At 31.6% G+C, this 26,953-nt stretch overlaps 1 protein-coding gene across 1 annotated transcript; it reads left to right on the top strand.

The window, feature by feature from the left end:
- The first annotated feature begins 1,046 nt into the window (after positions 1-1,046).
- On the top strand, positions 1,047-26,210 carry LOC129967000 (serine protease 27-like). The gene is made up of 8 exons (XM_056081635.1): positions 1,047-1,169; positions 16,812-16,941; positions 18,414-18,764; positions 20,105-20,184; positions 20,266-20,351; positions 21,271-21,557; positions 22,164-22,321; positions 25,694-26,210. Exons 2-8 carry the CDS (start codon positions 16,854-16,856, stop codon positions 25,850-25,852), a joined length of 1,209 nt encoding a protein of 402 aa, XP_055937610.1. The 5' UTR covers positions 1,047-1,169; positions 16,812-16,853; the 3' UTR covers positions 25,853-26,210.
- Positions 26,211-26,953: the final 743 nt, after the last annotated feature.

Raw genomic sequence — 26,953 nt, 5'->3', positions numbered from 1 at the left:
TTGCCAGATGCATTTAGAGATATCATGGCTCAATACATGATAAATATTTTAATGTTCTCATAAGGCTAATGTTCACCAGCCAAGAAGAACCTGGCACAAATGACCCACAATACTTTATGATAACCACTCTGAAGAGTAGCTTCAGATATAGTTAAGATTTGATCACACCAATTTCTTTTATTCTAAAAGAGTCAAATGAATATAATAAAAGAATAAATAACTTTATATATATATCCAAATTTGACGACAAAAGGATGCAAACGAGTTAGTGGCTCATGTTTTTAGAGTTTAGAATACAAACTGAAATATAACTGATTTAGAGGATTCTAAATACTTTTATCTCATAAATAGTCGTATTCTGTAAAGCCATTTAAATTTTTTTAAGTAAAAATTTTGTATTAATGGAAACATAAAGCAAAACTTAATTAAGACACAAGAACAGTATAATGTATGTCATGCGCCTTTCGTCAGATTCTGAAAGCCTATGTCTTTATTTTATAATTTTATTTGAAAAGTATTAAAAATATATATATAATTTTGAGTTTTTCCATAAAGAAGTATCTACAAATTCCAATTTTTGAATTATCCTAGCAGGACGGCATTGTAAACACACTTACTCTACTATTCTGACACGGCTTTAAATACCTAAATATTTACTATAACCAAATACCAAAGAGTCAGTTTTCAAATGTAAATCCCAACTAGTATTTAAATCAGTTTATATTAAATTGATTATAAAATTCTCAATCGGCTTATCGATAAATTTGAATATTGCTATTCCGCATTCTTTTTTATTCTGCGCATAATTAAACTAATATTGTTGAGGCCAGAAAAGCATAAAGAAGGCCATTCTGTTCAAATTCGTTGACGCGTGAGTCGAGGCAATTGCAAGTTTCACTTTATTTCTCCCTGGACGGAATTTGTAGGTCGAGTATCATGGTAAGTTTGCATTCGAAAGTCATTTTTTCTTTCATTTTTTTTTTTATTTCGTCGTTTCTCCCCTTTTACTTCCTGTTCTTGGCGGGTTGTCTTTCACCAGTGTTCATTCCGCTGTTCCATGGCTTAGGCGAAAGAGTGTTTTTTCAGGTGGCTTATCCCACACATGCCGCCACGGCAGGATTACGCAAGCAAATATTTGGGTACATCTTTTTCCTCATTTGCATTTCAAGGTGAGTTTTGAAAATGAAAAACTTCCATCAGACTTTTCCTTTCGTTTGCATTGAAAAGAATCCTATTCAGAGCCAATTTTAACATATTAATTACAGCCAGATGTTTCTCAGACTTGAAAAGTAATATTTACTTTTACCGAGCTGTCTGCCGTTAGGCATTATATTTAAATGTTGAAAGTGTAAAAATACGATGCATTTTAGGACATGAAGTCTTTTAATAAAAATGTGCAGGAGTGGAAGTAAATTGCCGGATGGTATTTTATTTATTATGTTTCTGTTTTCACTGCTTTACCGTTGAACAAATGCAACACTTCATTTCTTGCAACTTAAGTTACTTGTTAAATTGTCAAACATTCGAATCTCGAAGATCCTGTTCTTGCAAATGCTAAAAGATGAGTTTACAAAAAAAAAAAAAATTAATCCAACAGTCCATCGTGTAGACATCTGGATATGCATTTTTATTTCTACTTGTTATGTTCACATGACTGTTACCAAAGGGTAAAAATAAATGTTTGGATATTTCTTTTAAAATGCTTCTTGAAAAAATATGGAGAAGACCGATAGGTGGCAATTGCGGTACTAGATTTAGTTTTGAATTGGGAACATGGGAAAACATCAGGACGTCTATTGTATGAATAGTTCGATCATTAAAAATACAGTTAACTTTTATTTGCTTCGCAAAGAGAAATTTATTTAATTAAAAAGTAATTGTTTTATTTTTATCACAGTATGGTTGCAATTTCTATCAATGGATAATGTTTAATTTATAACGTAATCTTTTGGCAGACTTTAATCTTTAAAAATATTTTTATGGGAAATTTAAATTTTTAAAATAACTTTAAATTACACGAAGATATTAAAAATTGTCTTGCATCGTATGGTTAAAAAGAATCGCAACCTTTCATTGTATTAAATTATTTTTGTCAACCAAAACATCCCTTTCTATAAATTTTCGCAAAAAATATTAAATTATGTTATGTTAAATGTATATTATGCTTTTGTTAAATACAATTCCCTATGATATAATAATTCATAATACTATGGATTCCTAAAACGAATTGTGTATCCAAATGTGATTCACTAATATTCGAAAAAATATTTCTTCATCTTGGAACCTACACTTTTATATCTATCGTTAGCAAATATTGGTTGCCCAGTAAAAATAATTGGCCTTAAATCTTTATTTGCCAAATATTAATAACGAAACTCGTTTCATGAATACACTTATTAATTGGATTTAAATTGCAAGCTATAAGTACGGAATTCTTGTTGGAAATGTCTACAAAAGCATACAAATTTGAGTTTATGTAAAGCTTGATTATAAAATGTTTCACTTTGAATATCTTCAAAATCTTCTTTATAGTTAATGCTTTCTAAAGGGTTCCATTCTATCAAACTAAATGTTCAGCTTTTTAAATGGAAAATAAAAAATACTACAGCGCATCAATTATTTCAAAATTCTATCCGTAATTTTCTTTGCCCTACAAGATAAAATTCCGTAAAAAAAAGTTTGGGGAACTCGATTTCAAATATCTAGGATATTCTTGGTAATTTTGTTTACAATGAAGCTCTTCAAATTAATTTTAAATTTTGTATAACTTTATATTTAAAATGCGTTTAGTTTTGAATTCAAAATTCTTATTTTTCAAAATTCGAATGATTTACTTCATCAAGAAGGTGCAACATCTAACAATGGTTGTTCAAAATGTTGCAAAAAAAATACATGGTTATAAGTCTTATGAAACAGCAAGGTAATTATAATAAGAAATGAAGATATCTTGTAAAAATTCTAGCAGTTGGTATTTGATGGGTTTCGAAATATCCTATTGCTATTTTTATGCAGGTTAAAATCATTATAAAATATAATCAATTAAATCTATCGCCTTTCACATAATGTTGTTGAATTTTAAAAATTAATAAAATCTACATGAGAAACAGCTTTCATGTATCTGGAATACGGAATCTGAACATCTGTCTCGTTTCTCATCAATTATTACAGCTTAACTATGCTGTAAAAATGTCTTCCTCTCATGTAATCCGGAAAGACGGGAAACATCCTGATCCTCCAAACTTCTATTAAATGCGGCAAGATTCTATATCTTTTGCAATTAATTATGGATAACCACTTCCGATTACCCTCCCTTTCTCGTTACCGTTTACTTCCATTTAAATTTCTTTCGCCGTTTCAACCCTTAAATGCTTCGCTGAACAAGTAGGATGTAAACAGATGCACTGGTGGTCGGAAAGTTTTGATCGACGGTTTTTAACGAAACTTTAATTTATTTGTTCTACACTTATTCAATCAAATTTCTCGAATATTTGAAGATTTCCGCTTTTCTTTAGTTTTTGAATTAGTATTAAATCTTCCTTTCAGAATGTGGTAAAATTGCGAAATTTCTAAGTAGCTGAAGAAAATTCGGAATTGAATAGAATCTATGCCTAGTATGATTCCCATGAGAAATTTTAATACGGAACGTATGTTGATTTTTGCATTGTTTTTCCCAAAAGTACGCAGAAATTTTTGAAGCAATGTCGATTCTAATTGAAATGTTGAATACCCTTGAAACGAATCTTACTTCCCTATTACGCATCTTTTCGGAGATTATTTGTGCACATAGATGAAAACAGCATTTTGGGAACTTTCAAAAGCAAATTTTCAAGGGTATTTTAGAAAGTTTATGAAAGAATTTGCTCATGCTTATTTTATTTTGTATGAACCCAATCTTAATCGCAATTTAGTAACCCATGCTGGAGTTAATACTTGACTTCCTGGCTGAACACTTGGACTGCCGTGTGTGTGGAGAGGGGGAGGAGGTAACCAGTGACTGGCAGGCCCATATAAATTACAATGCAAGAAACTTAGCACGGCAGTCAATGCGTTAAAGTGCAAACGCAACTTTTTCGAAGTTTAAGGATTTTATTCCTTTGCCAACGGATCGGGACTAGCTCATCATTTGAAGGCGTGCATTATTTTGACGTTTTGTTTATTTTTAAATTTTAATCGTTAAAAATACCTGAAAAATGTAACACGTAGAAAATAATTCATGAAAATATAAAGACAATTGTATAAATGTTTCGGAGCAATGAACCTCTCCTTGTCTTAAATGAATATACATTGAATTACCTTTCTGAGTGCAAAGTATTGTTATCCAAACATTTTACGACTTGGTTTCTGATCTAAAGGAATTAATAAAGAGCTTTACAATAACCAATGAAACCTTTATTATCTATGACAGCAATCTATCGAGGATTTTGGTTAGAAATAACCTCGCGGAAAAATCAAGATTAAATTTAAACATCTCAATAATAAATGCGTAATTCAATCGATTAGAATATTCGAAGTAAAACCTTTATCTATCTCTGAATCACAGCAGTCCTTGAACTTCAAATGTAGAAAATGAATTTTTAAGTTATGAAATTTAATGCTATCTAAAAATATTTGGTAATAGTGAAGTTAAACATCATGCATAATCTTGATGTGCTGGATAAACAATACCTTGCGTGAACCACAAGCTTAATATCTACGAAATAACTAATGAAGGTGAAAGTAAAAAAATTGTTTATGAAGTTGCAGCGCATATACCTGGAATCCTGTTAATTATCGGTTTATTTAAGTCGCGTCTTCTCCTTGGGTGAAATTTGTACTTCAAAACATTAATTTGAAATTTTGAAGGAATTCGTGCATTTTCCATTGTAATTGGAAATCGGTTCTTAATCATTGATTAGATCGCGATATCTAATAAATTTCCAAGACAACCACCGTCTTTTAGTGCATTTATTAATTAATAATCTGAAGTAATATTCCAGCTGACCGAATTCACCGAATTACTTCGCTGACCCTGAACTAATTTCTTTTCCTTGAGTAATTATTGAGATTTAGGAAGGAGATGCAGGTTTTGCTTGATTTAATTCTCGTCTTTCTTCATTTTTGGATGTTGGTTGCAAATTTTTTCTAAACGATTTAAATTTTCTAAATGGATGCATATTTTTAAATGAATTTCTGAATGGGCGATCCTTTGTGAATGCTATTCTATAGTTGAAATATCTTTGTCACTATTTTGAAATATTGGAATCGAGTATCAATTTTTTCGAAACTTAGCTTGGAGTTAACGTTTCTGAATATTTCAAATTGGCCTCAGTTTAACGAATGTCATTTCACCTAGTTCTCGTGAAATAAAATTTCGTGAATTAGTCTTAAATACAGAACCGATTTATCAATTTCATTACATTTTAATTTGTAAAACAAGTTATATAATCTACTTTACACGCATTCATCAAATCTGCTCTTCATGATTTTCTTTTTGTAAAGATTAAACGACTCGCAATTTCTTGAAGCCATAATCTCTTTCAGTGTCACAAGTTGTGAGTTTCTCTCGGAAAGGTTTTAACGCCTTTTTTTCTCGCTGTAGTGTCTTCATTAATTTTTGTGGTAGTCTGTCAGGTTTCGATGGACAGACAGCCATCGTAATGTTTTCAACAACTTGAAGTCACAGCATCTATTCTCTCGTATTATACTATTTACAGCAGACGATAAGTTTCATTATTTTCGACAAATGAAACTGCAAAATGTTGCAATAAAAAATTAAAAATTAAATATAAAAACCAGAAATTTGAAATATAGAATTTTTTGTAATACAATGCGTAAATGTCGTTCAAAATAGATTTTGTACAAAATCTCTTTAAATGAAATTTCTTTAATTGACAACTCGATAATATCTGCGTTTTGTGTTGAAATGTTTTAGGATAGCATAATTGGATAAGGCAAATAAAAGTTCAATCTTACAATAAAGGTAACGTAATGTATCCAGGTTTGGTATGATTTTGCATGTTCTTGAAGTCTTTCAATTTTTATAAATCTCTCGGAAATTTTAATATTTTAAGCATATTTTCTTAACTATATTTGAGATATATATATATTTTAATTTGTTAAGTAAATCGTCTCATCTTCATGGTTAAATTGATTTAGAGCAAAAGTATAATAAAGAAGTAACTAAATTTTATTTTACATCTTAAATGAGAATACCTGCTTCTACTTCAACAAATCGAAATTCGAATAACTAGAACACTGGATGGTGAAAAGGGTAGTTACCTCAATTTCAGTTTACAAACTCAATTTTGTGGATTAGACGTCTCAATTTGCATTTTCAATTGTTGAGAAAGTTTGTATCGGTTGGTTGAGCAATAGATAATTCTAGTAGTTTCAATTGTTCTGTAACAATGAATTGAAATCGGTCCACTTTAGAAATTGCAAAATTGAATTGTTTTTGGTCTTAACTTCATTTTTTAGTTATTCGGCCCGTGAAATATTTAACCCTATCTTATCGTAGTTTGTATCTTGATGTAACATGAAATGCCTTAATTGGAAACGCAAATTCAATTTTCCGAGATCTAGGTCATCCACCCTAAGATGGTAACATTAATTGACTGTTAATTATTCTATTCGGAAATTTGTTTCGTGCTGATATATTGAATAATGAACTCATTGATTCAGCGAAGGTCAAAGAAATAGAATTTATTTCAAAGTTCTCGACTGCATATCAATTGGTTAGAATCTAGGCATAAGCACAACCATTTACACTTGAATGTAAAATCTGACTCGCCATTTTGAATGCTTTATTTTCCAGTATATCCTAATTAAATGTGTGGATTTTACACTAATTGCAAACGTATTCATAGATTTAACCTTAGCTTTAGACTTTAATTCCCAATCAACGCGCTATATGTCGTAAATATCGAGAGATTCGTACATCTCCTTTCCGATTAGATTGCGCCATTACTATAGTTAAAACATGGCAAAGAATTTAATGATCCGAATGGTTTTATTCTATATCTGTACTATGAATCCTTATGCGTATAATTAGGCACTTTCACCGTAAAGAATATAACCCTAAATGAATCGTCATCAGAGAGTCAAAATTAAGAACCAATCAGTCCCTAGATAACTTTGTGCAGCTTCTATTCTATATGAATGCTGATGACCTTAAATAGTCAATTGTCATCTGAAAACCACTGCCCTTTATTTTAGAAGTATCGAAATAAAGCCTTGATATTATCGTCATCCTCAATAAATGGACCTCTACTATTACTGTACTAATTAATTACTTTGAAATGCATAACTTATCAATCAATGCTTTTAATTATGCAAGCATAATTTTAAAATTTCCATTTGGTATGACAAAATGTGGTTGACATTATTAAATTAATGCTATTAATATGGTAAATGATTAGTTGATCTACAAAGGCGGCTATGCTGCAAAGTAGATCATAGCTGTCCAATCAAAATGCACTCTTTAATTACCGACCAAACCTTGCATAAAATCAATCTCGATTCATTAGCATAAATTTGCACTGATTTTTCTTTTGTTGTAGAAAGTGTAGTTTACAAAACAGCTGATGATCAGGATTAAATTGTATTGCATATATTAAATACCCGGAAGAGGTAACACATTCAAAAGGAGATTACAAAAATGTTTACAAATCTGCAGCAAGTCTTGAAGGTTCGAGTGTCTTTCGAAATGGAAAGTACGGTCTTCTCTGCCAGAGGGTTGAGTAGTGCTCAACTCGAGAAATGTAAAATGAGGCAGTTTCGCACTTTTTAAATGAAAAAGGTTATAAGTCAGTGCACTTTCGTAATTAAATGAAATTTTTAATGGCTCTTCTTCAAAATGACTGCTCCTGATAGTTTGAAATTCTTAAACGCCTCTAAGAGCCTAATCTTGTTATTTATTAAATAAAATTTAGTTTTTCACCTTGTAGATTTATCAGAATTGAATACAGGGCCGAGGTGGCCTTGTGGTAAAGTAGTGGCTTCGGAACCGGAGGGTTTCAGGTTCGTGACCCGATTCCACCAAAGAATCGTCATGTATGCGGGTCTGGTGCACGTTAAATTCGTCCCGGCCAAATTCGTTCGTTCCCGTTAGTGTGGCGTGGTGTGGAGAGGAGGGGTGCCAGTTCAGATGTCGTCTTCGTCATCTGATAGCGATTCCAAATTACGAGGTCCGTCCCAAAATAACCTTAATGTTGCTTTAAAACGGGACGTTACTGTAACTAAACAGAATTGAATACAAACGTAAAATTATCAAGTTGATAAGCTTTGATAAATTCGACACTTAACGGATCTTAGTAGACTAATGGAACCGGGTCAAGTTTGAGCAAATCGAGTTGGTATTCGAAAATTTAAATCGGTTTAATTGGATCAAAAAACTACTTTAAACCCTCGTTTGCAAATCCAGTGAGATTTTGTTATCTCTTAAGTGAAAAAATACTGAAATTGACATTTTTGAAACGAATCTGTTTTGGTTTGAGTAACTCAAGAGCCAACCTTGGCTAAACTGCAACGAAATGTACTCGAATATTTTTTAAATTAATGCTCTTGGTATTTATTTTACTACTTCCCTTCCAGCTCTTAAGGTTCTCGTTAGTGCCGTTAAATGTCGAATAAAAATGTGCATGGCGTTGTTTATTTTGATAAATTATCTCAAAAATCGACTTTTTCTCAAATATAGGCTCTATCGGTAGTCTATTTTTGCGTATTTTATTAAATCTTAAAGTATCTTAAATCTCAAAAGTAAACATATTTTTGAACTCGATTCAAGAGTGATTTTTAAATTCATAAATATAAACGAAAGGTCATTTGTGGTAAAACAAATTGACTGATTGGAACCATTGATAATACAACTTAAGAAATATCTTCTTCGAAATTCAAGAAGTTTCAATGAATGCTATTCTGACATTTCAAACTGCAAATTATGTAACCATCTAAATTTTCTACTTTCGTTGCAATCTAAATTCCGCCCATTTCTGAAAATTCATCAGACTGAACTGCTGCATTAGGAAAGGCATCATTAGACGTCATTGTATTGTAGCCTTCCAAACCATTAGACGTATAATACATATCATTAAATAACTGTTTCTCCTTGAGCTTGTCAAAATTTTCCTCTTAGTTGAGAAACGGATTTGATAGGTTGTTCATGTGCTGAAAAAATTTCAAATATCCAGGATGCAAGAAACCGTTCCTTGAATCATGACTTGACAGAAGTCCTTTCCATTACAAGACTCCAACAAAATAATTTCATAGAGTACTAAAATTCAAAGCATAATTATATATTTAAGCTTCATAAAGATATTGGATTAGAGTGAACAGTCCAAATTGTATCTTGGAAGTTTAAACTTTAGTCTTTGTGGCTACTGGGAAACTAAATGCTAAATACTAATGTGCTAGTTTTTTTGTCAGGATGAATATCTGGGAAAGAAGAAACCTGTAAAATTAATTGAAAACCATTCACTAATTTAAGTAGGAGAGGAAAAATAAATTTACTATCTTTAAACACAACTTAATAAAGCTTTTTAAAGGAAACGGTTAAAACGTATTGCTTTCAAATATGAAATTGAGCAACTTTTGCTGTAGATTTCTTTTGAAAAATGGCATTTGATATTAAGAATTTTCAACTAAAGCCTTCACACAGATATTCAGGTTATTATTGCATCATCGCCCATCGTATTCACAAAAACAAAGCTTTGTTACAAAAAGATGTAAAAAAACAAACAAAATGGAACAATTTAACTATATTACTGTCGAAGATCATTTAGTTGTCTATTTAGCATTTTTCCCTCTAAATAAATGCATTTCATATATATTGCGCTTTGTTTCCATTTCTAGATATGTTAGATTAGATGCAAAAACCTTGTTCTCTAGTAGAATACTTGTTTGTTCGGTTCGCCCAAATGTAATGACTTCAGCTCTCGTGAATGGTACAAATTCGCTCCAAGGTTTTATTTTGTACAATCTCGCCTCCCACAAGATTAGTAATTTAGACTTTTGTTAAATTGTTGCCTTCATTAACAATGTTACTACAAGTAAGAAAATGTAGCAAATTTATGCAGGAAATTAATTCAATTAAATCTTAAATAGTTCTTAAGCTGCGTTCAGCTTTTTAATGGAAACTAACTAAAGCAAGATTACATAGCTAGGTGGAATAAAATTTATTACTATGCATTTACTACTTCATGCTATTCAAAACGTTTCATTTATTGTATTACATAATTGGATGGGAGGTTTTCGATTTTGAAAATGAATTTCAATTTCTGAAATGGCAATTTATATTCAGCTAAGTTGATAATGAACATGCACATTTCTTTGAGTAGCTTGTAAAAATTGCTCATTTAACAATTTAAAAGAAACTTTGTGCGACAGTAATCCAATTTTATAAAACTGCATAAGAGAATAAAATAACGTTAATAATAAATAAACGTTAGCCTTGAAACGATGGACTTGTAGAATAAAACAAAGGTTGCAAATTCAGGATATCCACTGAAACTCCAAATCAATCGGAAATTTTGTTAGAAAAAATGTCATTTACTCCATAGTATATTATTGGAATTTCGGATAATTTTCCTGTTTCTCGCAGCACTTTTGAAAAGCCTACATTATAATTATAAAAATCTAGAATTCCATTATTTAGCTAGCAAGAATCAACAGTGCAGGATGGCATATAAAAGATTTAAATTTCTTATCCATCCGGGAACTCGATTCTATTGCGGGGAATGTTTTTAAAAAAATTAAGTCTTGTACCCCCAGAAAAATGACTGAATCAGTTCTCTATCTTGTATATTCTTGGAAGACAATGGCGACTTATTGGTCGTTTCTGGTTTTCGAAATATGAGGATGTAAATTCAAGATTTCAAACCCAAGCGTTTATGTACTTCTCCAGTGTTCGACAATGACTCAAAATTTCGAAGTTCGTCTCAAAATAGATGCCTCATTGAAACGGGATATTAACCAAACCAATATTATAGAAAAGTTGTTGAATATTTGAAATTTTAATTAGAATTTGAGTGCATATTGTCTTTAAAAAAATAGTAAATTCTAAATTAAACTTTGATTGCCTACATTTAAATTTCCTGGTACGTTTCTCTTAAACTTCTAACCCTTGGCTAATTTGATTTTTTTTTTCTTTTTTTCCCATTGCATCCTAATGCTTTTTTTTCATTCTTAAGAACTCTTTCAACGTAAATAAATTGAAAGTTCAAATTAAGCAGTTACGAAGTTTCTGGAAGTATACACATTTTAAAAATATTTCGTGCGATTTTTATTTCTGACGAGAAACTATCGTTTCTTGGCTATTTAAACTCAAATTTGAAATTTTTAAAAATGAAAACTCCTTAAATATATACAACCTTCTGTCTGAATTTACCTAGTATATTTTTATTTACTTCTTAATTTATATTTGCTTGCATGTTTTGTCTTGCACACGCGTTAATATAAATTCACATTCGAGACTGTTTTTCGAAAAATTGATTAAAGCTAAAGATTGTGAAGCAAATGTACAATTTCTTAATTAAAGGAATTTATTTAACACTTCATTAAGTACTTCGAAAAGATACAGTAACTTTTGTTTCAAAGCGCAAAATCTTAAATCACTCATAAAATGTTAACATGCAAAATTTTTCCTGAAGATTTATGTATATTTGCTCTTTGACTCAGGGTATTCAAACTGTGAACGACATAGTTTATCATATTATACAAAGTCATGATACTGTATAATGTAAAACGATATTATACAATATTCCACAGTAAATTGGGCTTCCTAGATAATGAATTATTTCAATTTGAATAGTTTAAAAAGGAGTAGAAATTTGTCTCTTTCGGTTTAAATTAGTTTTTTGGCAAAGACTATACAAGCGGATTCCTTATTTGTTATTGCCATCTAAAAAATACCCTAAGCCACAATACAAACATAACCATTCCCGCATCTTAAGAGAATACGTGTATAGAAATTCAATTCCCAACAAATCTATCTTGTTAAGCTCCGTGTTCTGAAAGTGATGGAAACCTGTTGTATACCGAATGACACTGATCAGCCGTATCTGGTCACGAGACTCAATCAAGGGGAAAATCGCAACGCTTACCAGCCGAGTGATTTAGTTGGTCAACTCAAGCAAAGCGTGAACAACCGGAAGCAATCGACGGCGCATTTCTTTCGCAGCTGTTTTGTTGACAGATCTTCACCATTCAGAATAAGATATGGCGGTCTTTTTGTACTTGGAGGCCTTCCGCTTCGCAGTACTCATGCAACCAAACACTGCGACAATTTACCTTCAGAAGAATTAACCCGGTTTTGTTTTTTGAATAATTTACTACAAGAACTTCTGAAGTTCTGATATTAAATTACAGTCGCAGTAATTTCTTCCTGTTGAATTTGATCAACTTTAATTCTTACTTGATTCTTGAAATCGAGCAAATCAGATTTACTCAAATGAGTTGCCATCCAGAACTCTGAACAACTGGAATCTAAATATTTCCAACTTCATTGAAACAAATCCCGAGATCAGCCCTTGTCTTTTTACTTCTGAAAATATAATAAGGATATGGCAATACACGCTTTGAATTAATTTTAAAATTTCATTTTTCCTTGAAGGCTGTTTACAGGTACATCTTCCACTTCTAAAGTTGTTATAATACTGGAGACCCCTCGAGGAAACCTTGAAATGTCTTTAAAACTTGATTTCCTAACTTAGGTTAATACATCAGTTACACTTAAGTCTTTCAGTGTTCCTTTCCATGAGGTAGAATCTCGCTTTCATCAGGGAGGCTCGCTTTTTCTATTCCAGAATTTGTTTTTGATATGTTGTATGTATGGTATGTTTTGGTATTTTGGTATGCAAATTAAATTTTTGTTTCCGCCCCAAAGGTTAACCTTATTACGAGAGAATTTGTAAAGTGAAACTCTAATTCGATCTATAAAGGGCTCAAAGTACGGGAGAAAATTCCCAATGTATCCTCGAGTCGTCATTTAATTCCTAAAGGAACAATTTGTGCCATTTGCAATTGACTTCTTGATTACGAGTTCCATCTCAAAATATCCCCTGTGTTGCTTTTAAATGAAATGTTAACACAAATGGAACTTGACTAAACTCCCGATTCCTCGAAAGTTATTCTTGTTTATTCCGTACTAGGTTAATTCCTAAATTTAACTTTGCACTTGGGAAATGTTCGCTTCCTACTTGTGCTCTTGTATTCTAAACAAACTTCATGAACTTGACCTTATACTAATTATCTAAATCTAAGACTAGTGGTCTTCATTTATATCGCTAAATAAAAATCCATTAAGTATAGAAAATCTTTAAATTTCAATATTTGAGCAGATAAATCCTGAAATATTGATGTATTTGCGAGAAATCTAAATGTGTTTCTTGTGATAATTTTTTACATTTTATGGCTTTCCAGCATTTCACTGTCTCAACAAAGCGTCTTCTCATTACCTTTTTAGAAATAAGTAGTTTATGGCAATTAGTTGAAGAGAAATTAATCTTATAGTACCATGTCGAGCAAAGTCACTGCCTTAAAAGTGTTCCTTTTATTTCAGTTAGAAAATATCTAGAGAAAATATTACTTTTTTAAACATTGCTTATTCGTTTGTAGAATGGAATAAATCCCAATCGTGAGATTTAATTAGCTTTACCTCTTTCATTACATTTTTAGACAAAAAACTTAATTGAAAAATTTCATAGTAATGTAACAAATAGGGGAATTTACAACTATTGAATTTTATAAATACGAATACTTTTAAGAAATTAGTGAATAATTTATAAAGTTTGGTTAAAAATGCTAGTATATTACAAAGTGACAGTTTTGTTATAGAATTTACAATATCTTGTTGTTAGTGTTCACTTGTCTTTACATTACACAGCATTAGGCAAATTTGTCTTCATCCCAGGTAAGGTTTAATCCCTTCACTTTTAATATCGGGTGTACAATTAATAGTAATTCAAATGACTCAAACTCATACTTTGTATTAAATTTGCAAGTTAAATAAACAAAAAAATATGTCTCTTGGAAAGTGGGACCCATTACGACTCGCTTAGTTAAATCCTACAAGTTCTGACCAAGAACAGATAAATGAATCATTTGTAGGCTTCCTTTCTAGAAACGCTTGCTTTAGGTTATTACTGAAAATTACATTTCATAAATTCTAATTTTATTACTTTCATTTTAAATGGGCTTTGTGTTGAAACATTTATTCCCTTAATAAAACGTCGAATCAGAAGTGGCGAAATATCTGAAACAAATCTTATTTTCAATTGTCAAGACAGGCAGTTTAATTCTGGATTGGCATGTAAATTGAAGTTTCATTTCCAATTCAAAGTTTTTATTACTTTAATAGGAACAAAAACCACCCGGAAACTTTGCATCTTTCTAATAAAGAAGCAATACCCCCTCGACAGCATAAATTTCCTGGATTTTGGACAATATTGTTAAATCCACGAGTGCTTACATTTTCAGCCCTGCATGCAGCGTTTCTTGTTTCATATTGATGAAAAAGCTGGTATGCATTTTAGGCACCTTATTTTTAAAATATTGAAATTAAAACCTACAATCATACACTAAGTATCTAATCCTATAATCAACGACAATCTTTGTAATATTACAAAGCAATTTTTTTCTAGGGGAATTATCGAATTTAAACCTATTTGTATTGCATACATGCATGCGAATGTATAGTCAATCCTTTGACGGATTTAGTTCAAAATTTTAAATATATGCTCCATATGTTAATGCTGTATACCAAATTTTAACAACATGGATCTTAGCGCTATGTAATCATCGAGATCACTTGCTTTCGGGCAGACTTGATTTGAATCGATTCAAAATTTGAGAAATTTACAAATTTGGTATAAAGCCCACAGCAAATTTCATTCATATAAGAGTTCCGTGACGGAACACAGCTTCTAAAAGGTTTGTCTTGAAGAGATCTGAAATCTTGTTTTATCAATCTGGAGTTTAAATTTTTAAACGATTACTTTTTATTTGTAATATTTCATTTACCAAAGAAACTCCGCAAGTTCTTTAAGTGACAGTTTAATTAAGGTTTAAAGCTTATCATTTTTAAGTTTCCTAGATTTTCAAAAATTTTATGTGATGATATATTAAACTGTTCTTGGAAAAATTCTACCAGTTCTTTTAAATTGTTTACATACTATAGCATAACAGACATATGCATCATTAATTTCAACGACATTCCGATGTCGATATTTATATAGCTTAAGTTAAAACTCGGCGATGCATAGGTACATTTAGTATTGCTTGAATGTAAAGGTCACTTTTCATGGATTTGTTTTTGACAAGGTCATTCCACCTCCTTCAGGGTCTCTAGAGTACCTATTCTGTGGAAGCCTTTCCAAACTGTTTAAAATACTTCCTGTTACGAATTTTGAAGCAAATATTTCCATGCAACCATGTATTACAACATTACAAAAATATTAAAACCGAGATGGCCTGTATATGATAAAAGATTAATAGTTCGTATATCGGCACTGTATCTTAATCTATGGCAATGTATATTGCATGTCTTCCATAGTCTAGATAATGAATTATTTCTGCCAAACTAACATTTTCTCACGTTGCAAAGAAACGCTTAGGCAAAACAGTCAACTCGACTTCTGAGACAATTTTTAAATTTAATTTTGTATTGGCTGCAATTCAGCGAGTAAAAAGTTTAGTAAAAATATTAGATAGCAAAAATATTAATGATTTTAAAAATCTAAATGCCCGCATATAACGATGAAAATTAACCTCTTCAAGCATTCCAACCCCTCAATGAAATGTCAGTCGTAGAATTTCTAATGAGTTCCACAACGTTTTATCTTTAATATTGAACCTAATGAGATTGAACACTTTAAAAGCGCTTATTGATGCGTTTCAAATGCATTGAAAGCATTTAATTTTTAAAAACTTGTTTAATTTTTTCACTTATGCCTAATTTATTCAGAAACTTTAGCTAACAAAATGAGCAAGTTTTGTTTTTTAAAATGAAGTTTTTTGTGTTGGGTATTTGTATTACACTAATAAAATTAAATGAACTACTCTTAAAACAATACTCTTTAAAGTATAAAATTCAGAAGTAAATTATACAAGCTCTTCTGAAAATTCAGGAATTGTGTAGAAAATCTTGGATTGTGTCAAAGCCATTTCATGGATTATAAAAAGATCACTCTTCCACTATGGAAAGTAACGAGATGCGTTATTATACATGTGCGAGTTTAAATATTCCTTTTAGTGATTAAAATCATCAGTTATAGATTTGCTATAATTCATGAAAATTAATGTGAAAGTTTTGCCACTTTTACTATCGTAATTAAGTTATCCAACATGAATTTTAAAATGATATATCTTGCATAATGGCAGGCAGACTGGACACGATTTCCCTTAATTTATAAATCGTTCGAATTTCAAACGATATTTCAGATCTAGATCGAAAAACGGCAATAGATCATGAATATTGCGTTACAAAAAGTTCTTTGTTAGTCATTGTAATCCAATGATTAAGATGTCCCGTACATTCACAACTTTACATGGGCTTGAAATTTCGTATACTATAAAATTTTAATGCATGAAAATTTGAAATTTAAAGTAAGCTTTAGAGAATGTTTCTACTTTAAACTAAAATGCAGATTTAATTTGGAACACGAAATGAAACTGCTGTAAGATTTCGGTAGCACATTTAAGTTTAAGATATTTTTGCAGCACTTCTTGTACTAAACTCTTCCCGAGATATATAAACTCCAATTCATATACTCTTATCTTAGAAAATTAATAAAATATTTTAAAATAAATTTTTGCAAGGATTATCGATTCCTTTCCAGATCAAAACAAGCTTCGCTCATTGTCGGGCTTCTTCTAATCCTATGGCCAAGTGTCTGCTGCGCTATGCCTCCGTGACTTTCTTGCTGTGTTGCGTGGCTGCTCAAGGTAGTTACTACTCACAACGCCAAGGTAAGCAATCACCTGAAACTACGGAATAAAAACTCTAAAATGTGTCAATACAAATTTCTGAATAAATTAATACGTTTTTAGAGAAACTTGCTACAAAATGGGCAATAGACTCTAAAGTAATAACTTAAATATATAAATCTAAATATGAAACAATGAAGCAAATTTAGCCCTAGAATCGGATGAAAAATCAATTGTTAGATTCATTAGCATATTGATGTTTCACGTATTCATTTCGTAAAATGTTGAGCTCTTTTTGCGATTAGCTGCAAGTAATTTAGATGAAAATTACGTCTACATACTGAAATACCTCTAATATCTTATGGTCTCTTGGGAAATCCAAATAAGATGTGACGAAAGTGTTAAATTTGGAGATAAAAACTTAGATTGAGATTTAATGGATGAATCTCGGTTCGTATTACGCGATTAAATCCATAGTCTCCGAAAAAACGGTATCTCTTAAGGCTGTTTTGGTTTACTTTAGTTTTCTCCGTAGAAATATTTAACCCTTTCTAGGGCCGTGGTAACAATGCTTCCCACCAAATTTATCAAACTTTGTATGAAATTATGTAGGTTGGCATAAGTTCTGACAATGTTTTTTTAGAAAGACAAACTTGGATGCTTCAGTTCTTTATTTTACACAATGTGTCTTGATTTGTTAATTATTAACCAAATTAATTCATCAAATTAAATTTAATAAGTTAAATGAATCCCTTTCCTTGTTCTAATGTCAAGCCTAAAAATATTTTAACATACGACTAAAAAAATGACCCTTTAAAGGGTTAAACTATTTTGAAATCACTTAAATTTAATGTGCTCGGGAAACCTTGATAAAACGCTTAAATTTTAATAACTTTTATAGACTGGTAATTAAAATTTAAGAAAATCATTGTAATGTTTTCATATAACTTTTAACTGTCGACAAAACTACACTCGGTTCTTTACTGAATATATTAATTTTAATTGATTTTAGGATTAAAACAGTATTTAGGAAATTAATTTGAGATTTCATTGAGTATGTATTTTCAACTATTAGTTACGAAACTTCTAGTTGAGTTTTTGGAATGATGTCAGAGAGGAGACACCAGGATGCAAAGAACTAAAACATTTTCTATAACAGTAAACGAGTTAATAAGAACGGTATCTTTTAATTTACAAACCACAATTAATGTCTCGCATCTTCTTAATGTTTATCCTTCTCGAAAAGGATATTCTTAGAAATGAAATGCAGCCATTGAATTTTTCCATTCGGCATTCTTGGTCTTTCGCAACGTTATTCCTAACGATTGTTCCAGGTTTTATGGTTTCAGCAGAAATTCTGAAGATCATTCTTTTTAGATAACCTGCAGCACAACTCAGAAATCTTAGGTTTTTAAAAATCAAATGGGTTAATTTCATCGTATAAGCATCAATTGTCTAAGAACTTAATCTCGGAATGCGTGAGAGGAAACGACCTAGAATTTTTTGTCTTGCAGTTGTCCCAACTTACCCTGGCGGATACTTCCAACAACCTCAAGGATATGTTCAGACACCGAACTATCCTGCTGGTCGGAGATCCAACGAATGTAGCCAACATCCTGGCTCCACATGCATGTTCGTCTTGCTATGTTTCATGAGCGGGGGTGTAGCAGCTGGGTCCTGTTCCGGGGGTTTGCTGTCTACATGCTGTGTTCCTCCTCCCTCCTTAACATCACCTGCTACTCGCCCAATGCCAACCATGAGGCCAGCCCAAGTAGTGACCCAGCCACAAACGGTCCCAACCACAGCGAGACAAGAAAGGACTGTCGCGCCTGTAGTACAACAAAAGCCTCAAAGCAATGTTACTTGTAAGTCTTGTTTTGACAAGCTTAAGGGAATGAATTTGGCTTGCTATAAATTAACTTTATTTTCATAGCTATTTAGTTTCTTCATTTCGCTAGTGATCTTACGCTAAAATAAAGATAATTATATATACATTCCGAAATATTGAATATTATAAAGAGTCAAGTGGATTATGAATTTCATTAAATTAAGTTTCAGCTAAATACCACTTGGCTGCCTTTCAAAAACTTTTGAAAGACTTTAAGTCTGGGAAAAAACGCGTATAAAGCTGTTTTAATGCAACGATAGTACATGGTTTTAAGCCGAATTTGGATAGTATGAATTTTATCTTAAATATATTGGCAAAATCATTCAGATGTCGTTATTCGTAATCATTCAGATGTTATTATTCATAATCTAGTAGTCTCTTCAGCTACTTCATTTAGTTTTCATCTTGGATCCATTTGGATGCAAGAATATTTGTGCAAATTCCTAGCAAATTTAGGCGCAATACCAATATACAGGAATATATATAAAAAATATAAGAATGCATTATGCAAGGGAATTCTTGCTACAACACATTCGTAAATACAATGCAACAAGTTTCAATTCAGCTTTATTCTTAAAGAGAATTTTCAAATGAATTCTGCATTTTTCTATTAAGCATTCAAAAATTACCTTATTCTTTAATCCATGCGTTCTCTAAATTTCGTTCTTCCAGTTACGGATTTCCTGACATTAGAATAAAATTAATGGTTGTTTGGAATTAGATTTAAAGATTTTAAGAAAAAAAATACTTTCAAGTTCCATTTCGTTAGCATCCAAATTTTGAACAACTTTCCGAAAGCAAAATAGATGGCAGCACCAGCTTCATAACGCATATACCGAAAAATGGCTTGTTCTAATTTTTTTATTCAAGAGCTCAACTGTAACTTGCCCTTGGTATGCAAGTTTTATATCGTTTTAACTAGTCGCATGGAGTTTACAACGTGAATTCGTTAAAATATTCTATTTCTTCCATTATTAGTTTGCATCGTTTATTATAAACTGAAAGATTATAAAAAAATATGCATTAATATATAAAACTCATTGCAATAACTTGCGGATTTAATTCCGAATTTCAAATTTACAAAATCTAAATTCGTGAGTGCGAAATAAACCATCGTATTAGATCATGATTTCCAACAGAATAAAAAAATCGTTTTTATCAATAGTGCTGCCATCTCTCGGGCATTTTGAAAACTTCTTAATGCTTTAATAGCTATTGTGATAATTTAATGCATGGCCAGATTCTAATATCTATCAAAGGAATTCGGAGAAAATTTTGTATTAGGATTCATAACCATCTCTTGCATTTTTCTTCTAGACTGCGGCATACCTAGAGCCAAACCTCAAAGCAGAATTATTGGCGGCAACGATGCAATGTATGGCGAATTTCCGTGGCAGGTGAGATTTAATTTTGTGATACATCTTAAAATTCTTAAAATAGCTTTTCAGGTTTGTCTCTAATTTTGATGTTCCTTACAGGCTCACATAAAACTCAATAAGCAACAGTGTGGCGGAGTTCTTTTAAATCAAAGATACGTCTTAACAGCTGCACATTGTATTTATCAGTAAGTTTCTGCTGTTAAAATTGTTCAATAAATGAAATTGCATCCGACTTGTATATATTTTGAGTACTATACTAGAAAATCTTGTATGTGTTTGAGGTAGTATGCAACAGATCCTTTGCCCATTACTGAAAAATTTACAGAAAATATTTTAAGATAAGATTTTAAATTTAATATTGGAAATGATACATTGCTTTAGAGAATAAATTAATAAAAGCGCACCTCCCTTTTGTCATTTTACGAAACTGATGCAGTCGCATTTCCGCACTATAAAACAAGATGCATTTTGACGGTATTTTTCAAGCTTAAATTTATAATAAACTATTCATTAAAATATAGTTACCATTTTCATTAGCCAATATTCTATGTAATTTTAATTCTAGGAAATTGCTTTTAAAGTTATTTAAGATATTTCGGTTGTAAATGCTGTCTGATCCATATCTTAATTTAAATAGTACGCATAACTAACAAGTGCAGTTTTATCTTCAATAGAAATTCCCCAATAATTTAAACACAAATAAAATTGGCTACATTCACTTTTTACTGGCTTCTAGACAATTTTGGAATACGAAGTCCTTTGACATTTGAATAGTTCTAGTTAACTATAATCTGTAAAATTTGAATCTAGAAACATCTTCATTCGTGCTTTTTCTATTCTAAATTGGTTTTATCAACTGCAGAAATTAACTTCATGCGCAATTGGCAAATGCCTTCATAGTGAAAGAGGTTAAACTTTCGTATTCAGTTTTAAACAGCCTAAGTTTTTAAATGATTTAATTCTTACTGAAAGATATATCAATGTTTTAGCTTCGAATACACGAGATAATGGAGATTTTAATATGGTATTCAACAAAAGGCTTGTAGTATTTGGAAATTTAACGCAAAAAAGTCGTTAAAAATGGCTTTTGTATTGTCCACATAGGGTACCCCTAACAGACATCTCTATCCAGCTGGGTGTGTTTGATATTCAGGACCATAGTCGCCAGGTGATTGCTCCTCAGACTTTCTCTGTGATTGAAAAGAAAATTCATCCGGACTTCCAGTACCAAGCTGCCCATCCAGACCGTTATGACGTAGCCTTGCTAAAACTCAACCAAGATGTCCATTTTCACGACACTGTCATCCCCATCTGCCTTCCCAGGAAGGACTGGGACTTCCAAGGTTGGCGAGGTGTCATCACTGGCTGGGGGAAGAAAGACGTCGGGATCGGTGAATATATTTTCCTTCTGTAGAAACCAATGGTTAATCTTGATAAATCTTTGAAGTTTAAAACCGTATGTACATAATCAGGGGGAATGTTTACGTTTTTATGAAGCGTGTAAGTTTATTAGTACAGCTCATTCGTAATATTTACGATTGTCTTAAAGGTTTCGATTTTTACTAGTCTACTGACAATGCAGTAAAATTTCCGTGTTGCTAATTACATTTTGGAATGAAATTATGGAGGGAGTAACGTATCTAGAAAGTTGCTTTAGTCTAAATCAATTTTATATTACCATTATAGACATTGTATATTCTAATCCGAGTATTTATGAAGTTGGCTAAAAGTTTCTGGTGGTTTTAAGCTGTATTTTTTTAAAATTAAACATAAATGTTGGAATTTGTATTATAAACAAATTAACTCTATTGATTTCTTAAATATGCAATTGAGTTCAAAAATCGCAAGTATTTTTTATTTCTAATGCACAATTCCCATAGTGCAATATTTAGATTGTATTATATTTGTGCATCAACGTTTCTCGAAAGGAAACAATTTCAAATGCTGAACAAAATTTGTCAACAGACGACGACATAATGCTGATGTCTCTATTACAGCCACTCGATTTGGCACTCGCCTGCTACAGAAAGTAGATGTCCCGATTATTTCCAATACCCAATGCGAAGACTGGCATAGAGATAAAGGAATAGATATCACAATTTCCAAGGAAATGATGTGTGCCGGATACGAAGAAGGGAAGAAAGATGCATGTGTGGTAAGTGACCCATCTGCCTCTTATTTTCCTATTGACTAGCAAACACCATTCGGGTTAAATATTTAAAAATGACCTAGACTAGTTCAATGAAATTAAATCGCATTTTTATTTATAGTTTACTTATCAATGAATAGACAACTAGCTTCAGTGGATATAAAATGGTATATTTAATACATACAAGGTATACCTGGTATTTTACAATAAGGAATGTCTGAAATTAGACATGAAATATTAAATAACTATTCAGAAGAGCTTGAAAGCTTGACTAAACTTAAAGGAGTCATCAAACACGAGTTAAGGCAACCGCTCTATATGCATGCTGCCTTATTGACCACTTAAAAGTATTTACTCAAGTTATATCTCCTGACTGGCTTTTATCAATCAGAACAATCCTCGAAAAGCTTTCAGATAACCACCAGCAATGCACTATCTTGAAGAAATATTCTTAATTCATCAAAAGGTTCGTGAATTTTGGCAGTCACATTTATTGAGTAAAGCTTGCACATTTCGGAGCAAACTTTTAAGTTTCGTTTCACCGAACTTAATATACATGCACACGTTTTATTATAAATATCTTCATACTCATTCATATATACAAAATATCGCTTCAAATTCAAATGTTAACAAAATTAATCTAGGTTACATCTTGATGTTGAGGTCAGTGAAACAACTTGCGCGAATTAGATACTTTAATGCTACAAAAATGTTTCGTTTAATACAGCACGTGAAATCTTTCATCCATTCCAAGTTGGAAGTAATTTATTAAACTGAATACGACGCAAAATCAGTTTAACGATATTGATGCTAAAATTTTCAATGCCTTGTATGGGAAAAACCTATTGGAGGATCATCTTTTAAATAGACTTCAAAGAATCAAAATATCACATTTCGATTCTAAGACCGTTTCTCATTGACATAATGAAGCGACTAATATTTGGTACAAAACTGTAGATATATGCAATGCTATTTCAAGTGATCTGGCTATCGAAACTTTTCTTCCGTAATGCCCATTCTTCTCATTTTAGTTCAAAAGTGGTTAAAACGTTCATCTTGATATTTCAACCTTTAAAAACTAGATACCATTTTTTATTTGCCAAACTTGTTTGGTTCATTTCTCTAAATTTAGTAAGCATACTAAATGATGTCCTGTTAAACGTGTAAAACGTCAACCCTAATCGAGCCCATCGGTATTTTATATAAGAGTATTAAATGTTAAGTTTAGAAGCTTTGTAACTTGAAATTATGGCCTCGTCAAATTTTTTTAATGCATTTCTAGAATGATTAATTTTACTTAGCCAAACATTTATTTTCCAGATATAGAAAATAACTTCTCTAAATGCATTAAATGAATTTCAAGTTTATTTTGACAAAGCTAATTTAGTTATTCAAATCCTTCTGCAATTTGAATTTTAGTGAAAATGGCATTGTAAAATTCTAAAAGGCCAGCTTAATGATTTGAACAATTTTCATTGCATTACTTTTTCGACCCATTTCAATTCTGCCATTTAGTGAAAGGAAAGCTGGGACCATTTAATTCTCGATTTAAAGATCAAAATGTCGAGGGCAAGAGATCCCATTCCATGTAAAAGTTCCAGTGAGTAGGTTAAATCCGTGTGGGTCAAATTCGTGAAAATTTGGTGAGGGTGCGCCGGCTCGGGTGTTTTCCACATTTGTCAATTGTTGAAAATGGAAGGTAAGGTGTTCCAAAATGGTAATGCAATTTAAGCAATCACTTAAGCAATTTTTCAGCAAGAGATTTATTTCCCAACTGTGATATTCGTTTTCTTTTAGTTTAAATTTTTATTTTTCACTGAGCAAAAAACGCTTTTTGCTTGAAAAGGCACATGAAATACACTTAGCGAAACCACTTAATATAGCGTAATACGATAAAATACTAGAGTAAAAAGACCATTGTCACAAGTGAAACTAAATTTTATTAATCCCAACTTATTAGAAAGACGACACGCCTTCGAATTTTGAGTGCTAACATGCATTATTATTCATTTGACCTACAAATGTCCTTCAGCACAATGGTGTATTTATGTACAAAAAATATGGAACTTAATTAACCTAAAATAATTAAACATATGAAAAGCAAATGCGTCACCAAGATTACTTTACATTCTTTATATTTGTTAAAACTATTAAACAGAAGCTATATTAACCTTTAATGCTCCTTTGTCATTCAAAAACTGCTATGCTTATAATGCTTTGCTAGTCGCATTTTCCAATTAAATTTCATGGGAGACAATGTAATTACTTTGATTAACAACTAGTTGCATTCTCAGTAAAGATCCGTTTATATTAATAAAAATCGGCGTTAGTCTCTTGCAAGTTTATTATCTCATAAAGGTTATTCCCCTCTTTCCTACCGCTCAATAGCTCGGAATTTTTATTTTCACTCGCAAGTTATACACTTAGTAATCAACAAAATCGGTATTTGTTTTCCAGTGGTATAAAATTCGTATTCATCAGTTACGAAAACTCTTTGGCGAGCAATCTCTGGTGATTAACAGCAAATATCCTTTAATACACAAGCAAAATCTCGAGTATTATCTGTCGTCATTCCGACTGACTGAAACTAGAGGTAGAAATCGAATTCTAATCGGAAGTTGCATACCAATTTTCATTTAAGTCTTAGCGTTTTTGCGTTTTGATTTTTACATGCACGCAAACGCACAGATCCACAAACGATTGACTCCTTGACTCGCTTGGTTTCAAATTTGATACGATATACATTAAAATCACCTGGATACACAATTTTATCGACCTAGCACTTTCGCTTTGCAGTTATTGTGTTCCCTTGTTTTCAGACTTTATTGAATGGATTCATCCGGAATTTGTGAATATATACCGCATTTCATTCAACTATCCCAAAGCATTTACGAGTTATCGTGTTCGGATAGACAATCCCAAAAATTTGTTTGGAACTAGGAGAGGTATGAAATGTGGAAATGTAAAAAAAAAAATCCAGTTTGATATTTGTCAGACTACGAAATATAATAATTTATACAAGTGAAAAGATAATTTATGAAAGTAAAAATGGCATTCTTTAAGCCTATAATGTGCATGCAACTTGCTTCACCCGTAGTAACACTGGTAGACGGATATATGTCGAATAAATTGATGTACAAGTTTTATAATAAAATTCGAAAAATTAATCCGAAAGATTGGTTTCGAATAAGATTACTAGAATTGCAGTACAAAGGGCAAATATGAAGTAAAAATCTTCAGTAACAAAGGAATTTCTCTTGACATTTTTCTAAATTTTAATGCCTGATGTACTTTAACATAGTGGTTTCACATGAGCACAAACCGACAATTATCGCGATATAAAATTTTATTTTCAAATTAATGGAATTTTCTTTCTAGGGCGATTCCGGTGGCCCCCTTATAGTAATGGTTCATGGAAGATGGGTTGTAGCTGGTCTTGTATCTGCCGGGTTTGGATGCGCCCAAGAAAAGCAACCTGGAATCTACCACAAAGTGCCCACGACAGTAGATTGGGTGCGGGAGAGCATAGCTCTTTGAAGATGTAAAGTACCTCGACTCTACCTCGACTAAACAGCAGTGCTGTGCCTTTAAGTACTGTGAATTTTATTTGTACGGGATGCTCTAAAGCCAATTTGTACAGCATTCCATACAATCATCGACTAGACGATGAATCTCTCGATTCGAAACTGTCATCAGTGTAAAACTTGGTGAAATCTGCGGATTTAAAAGTGAAATTGACGAGACTGGATTAACACTATTGATAGATATATCATCCAACATTGTATATACTCTCGACGCCATTATTTTATCCATCTTTTTTAAATGGTATCTGTATGTGCAAACAAATGTTGAACGTTTGTGAAAGTTATTTTAATAAATGTCACCTATATTTTTACATTTAGTCTCGTGCATATTTCGTTACTCTTAAATAGATTTCATTCGTAATAAGCATTGATTATCTGATAACGCAAAGAAATTGATTATAACCAATTGAGTTATGTCGTATTCGACATTGTACTTGTACTCATTAAATTTGGTTAGTAAATTTTAGACAATATTTTCTAATTCAAACTGCTAATCGGATAAAAATTGCTTTTGTCTAGTCAAGGACATGACGGTGATACTGTGGCTTTTTAAGTGTTAGACATAAATATCTGCTTCATTACACGCTAAATTTGGTCAATTTACATATTAACAAATTTATAAAATGAACCCAAAGTTTCTAAAAGTTGTGCACTTAATTGCACCATGCATTAAGTGATTTTGCATGAGCGTGTTGTGAAAATTAAACATCACTAGTTTAATACGATATAGAATTATACAGCTTTGAATAATATTTGTTTCTTATTCGTGAATCATTCCATTTTATACAATTATTTGTCGCAGAAAAGCCAAGTAATTCTCTTTGCACAATAAACTCCAAATGAATCCATTCTGAAATTTGCATGGAAATCTCTTGTAAAACATCAGTTAGGGGAAAAATAAGAATATGCTCTGTAAAATTTATATTCCATACCCCCAGTATATTGAATCTAAATGGCCAGTAGGAATACACGAGGGGAAACTCGGGCAGAATATCTGAGCTTTTAATTCATTAAGAGTCGCATGCGGAACGTAGGAGCAGGAATGTTTGTAAAT

Source organism: Argiope bruennichi, chromosome 1, assembly GCF_947563725.1.
Source record: "Argiope bruennichi chromosome 1, qqArgBrue1.1, whole genome shotgun sequence".
In the NCBI taxonomy this organism is placed as follows: domain Eukaryota; kingdom Metazoa; phylum Arthropoda; class Arachnida; order Araneae; family Araneidae; genus Argiope; species Argiope bruennichi.
The sequence above is the reverse complement of the archived record's forward strand: the minus strand, read 5'-3'. Positions and strand labels throughout refer to the sequence as shown.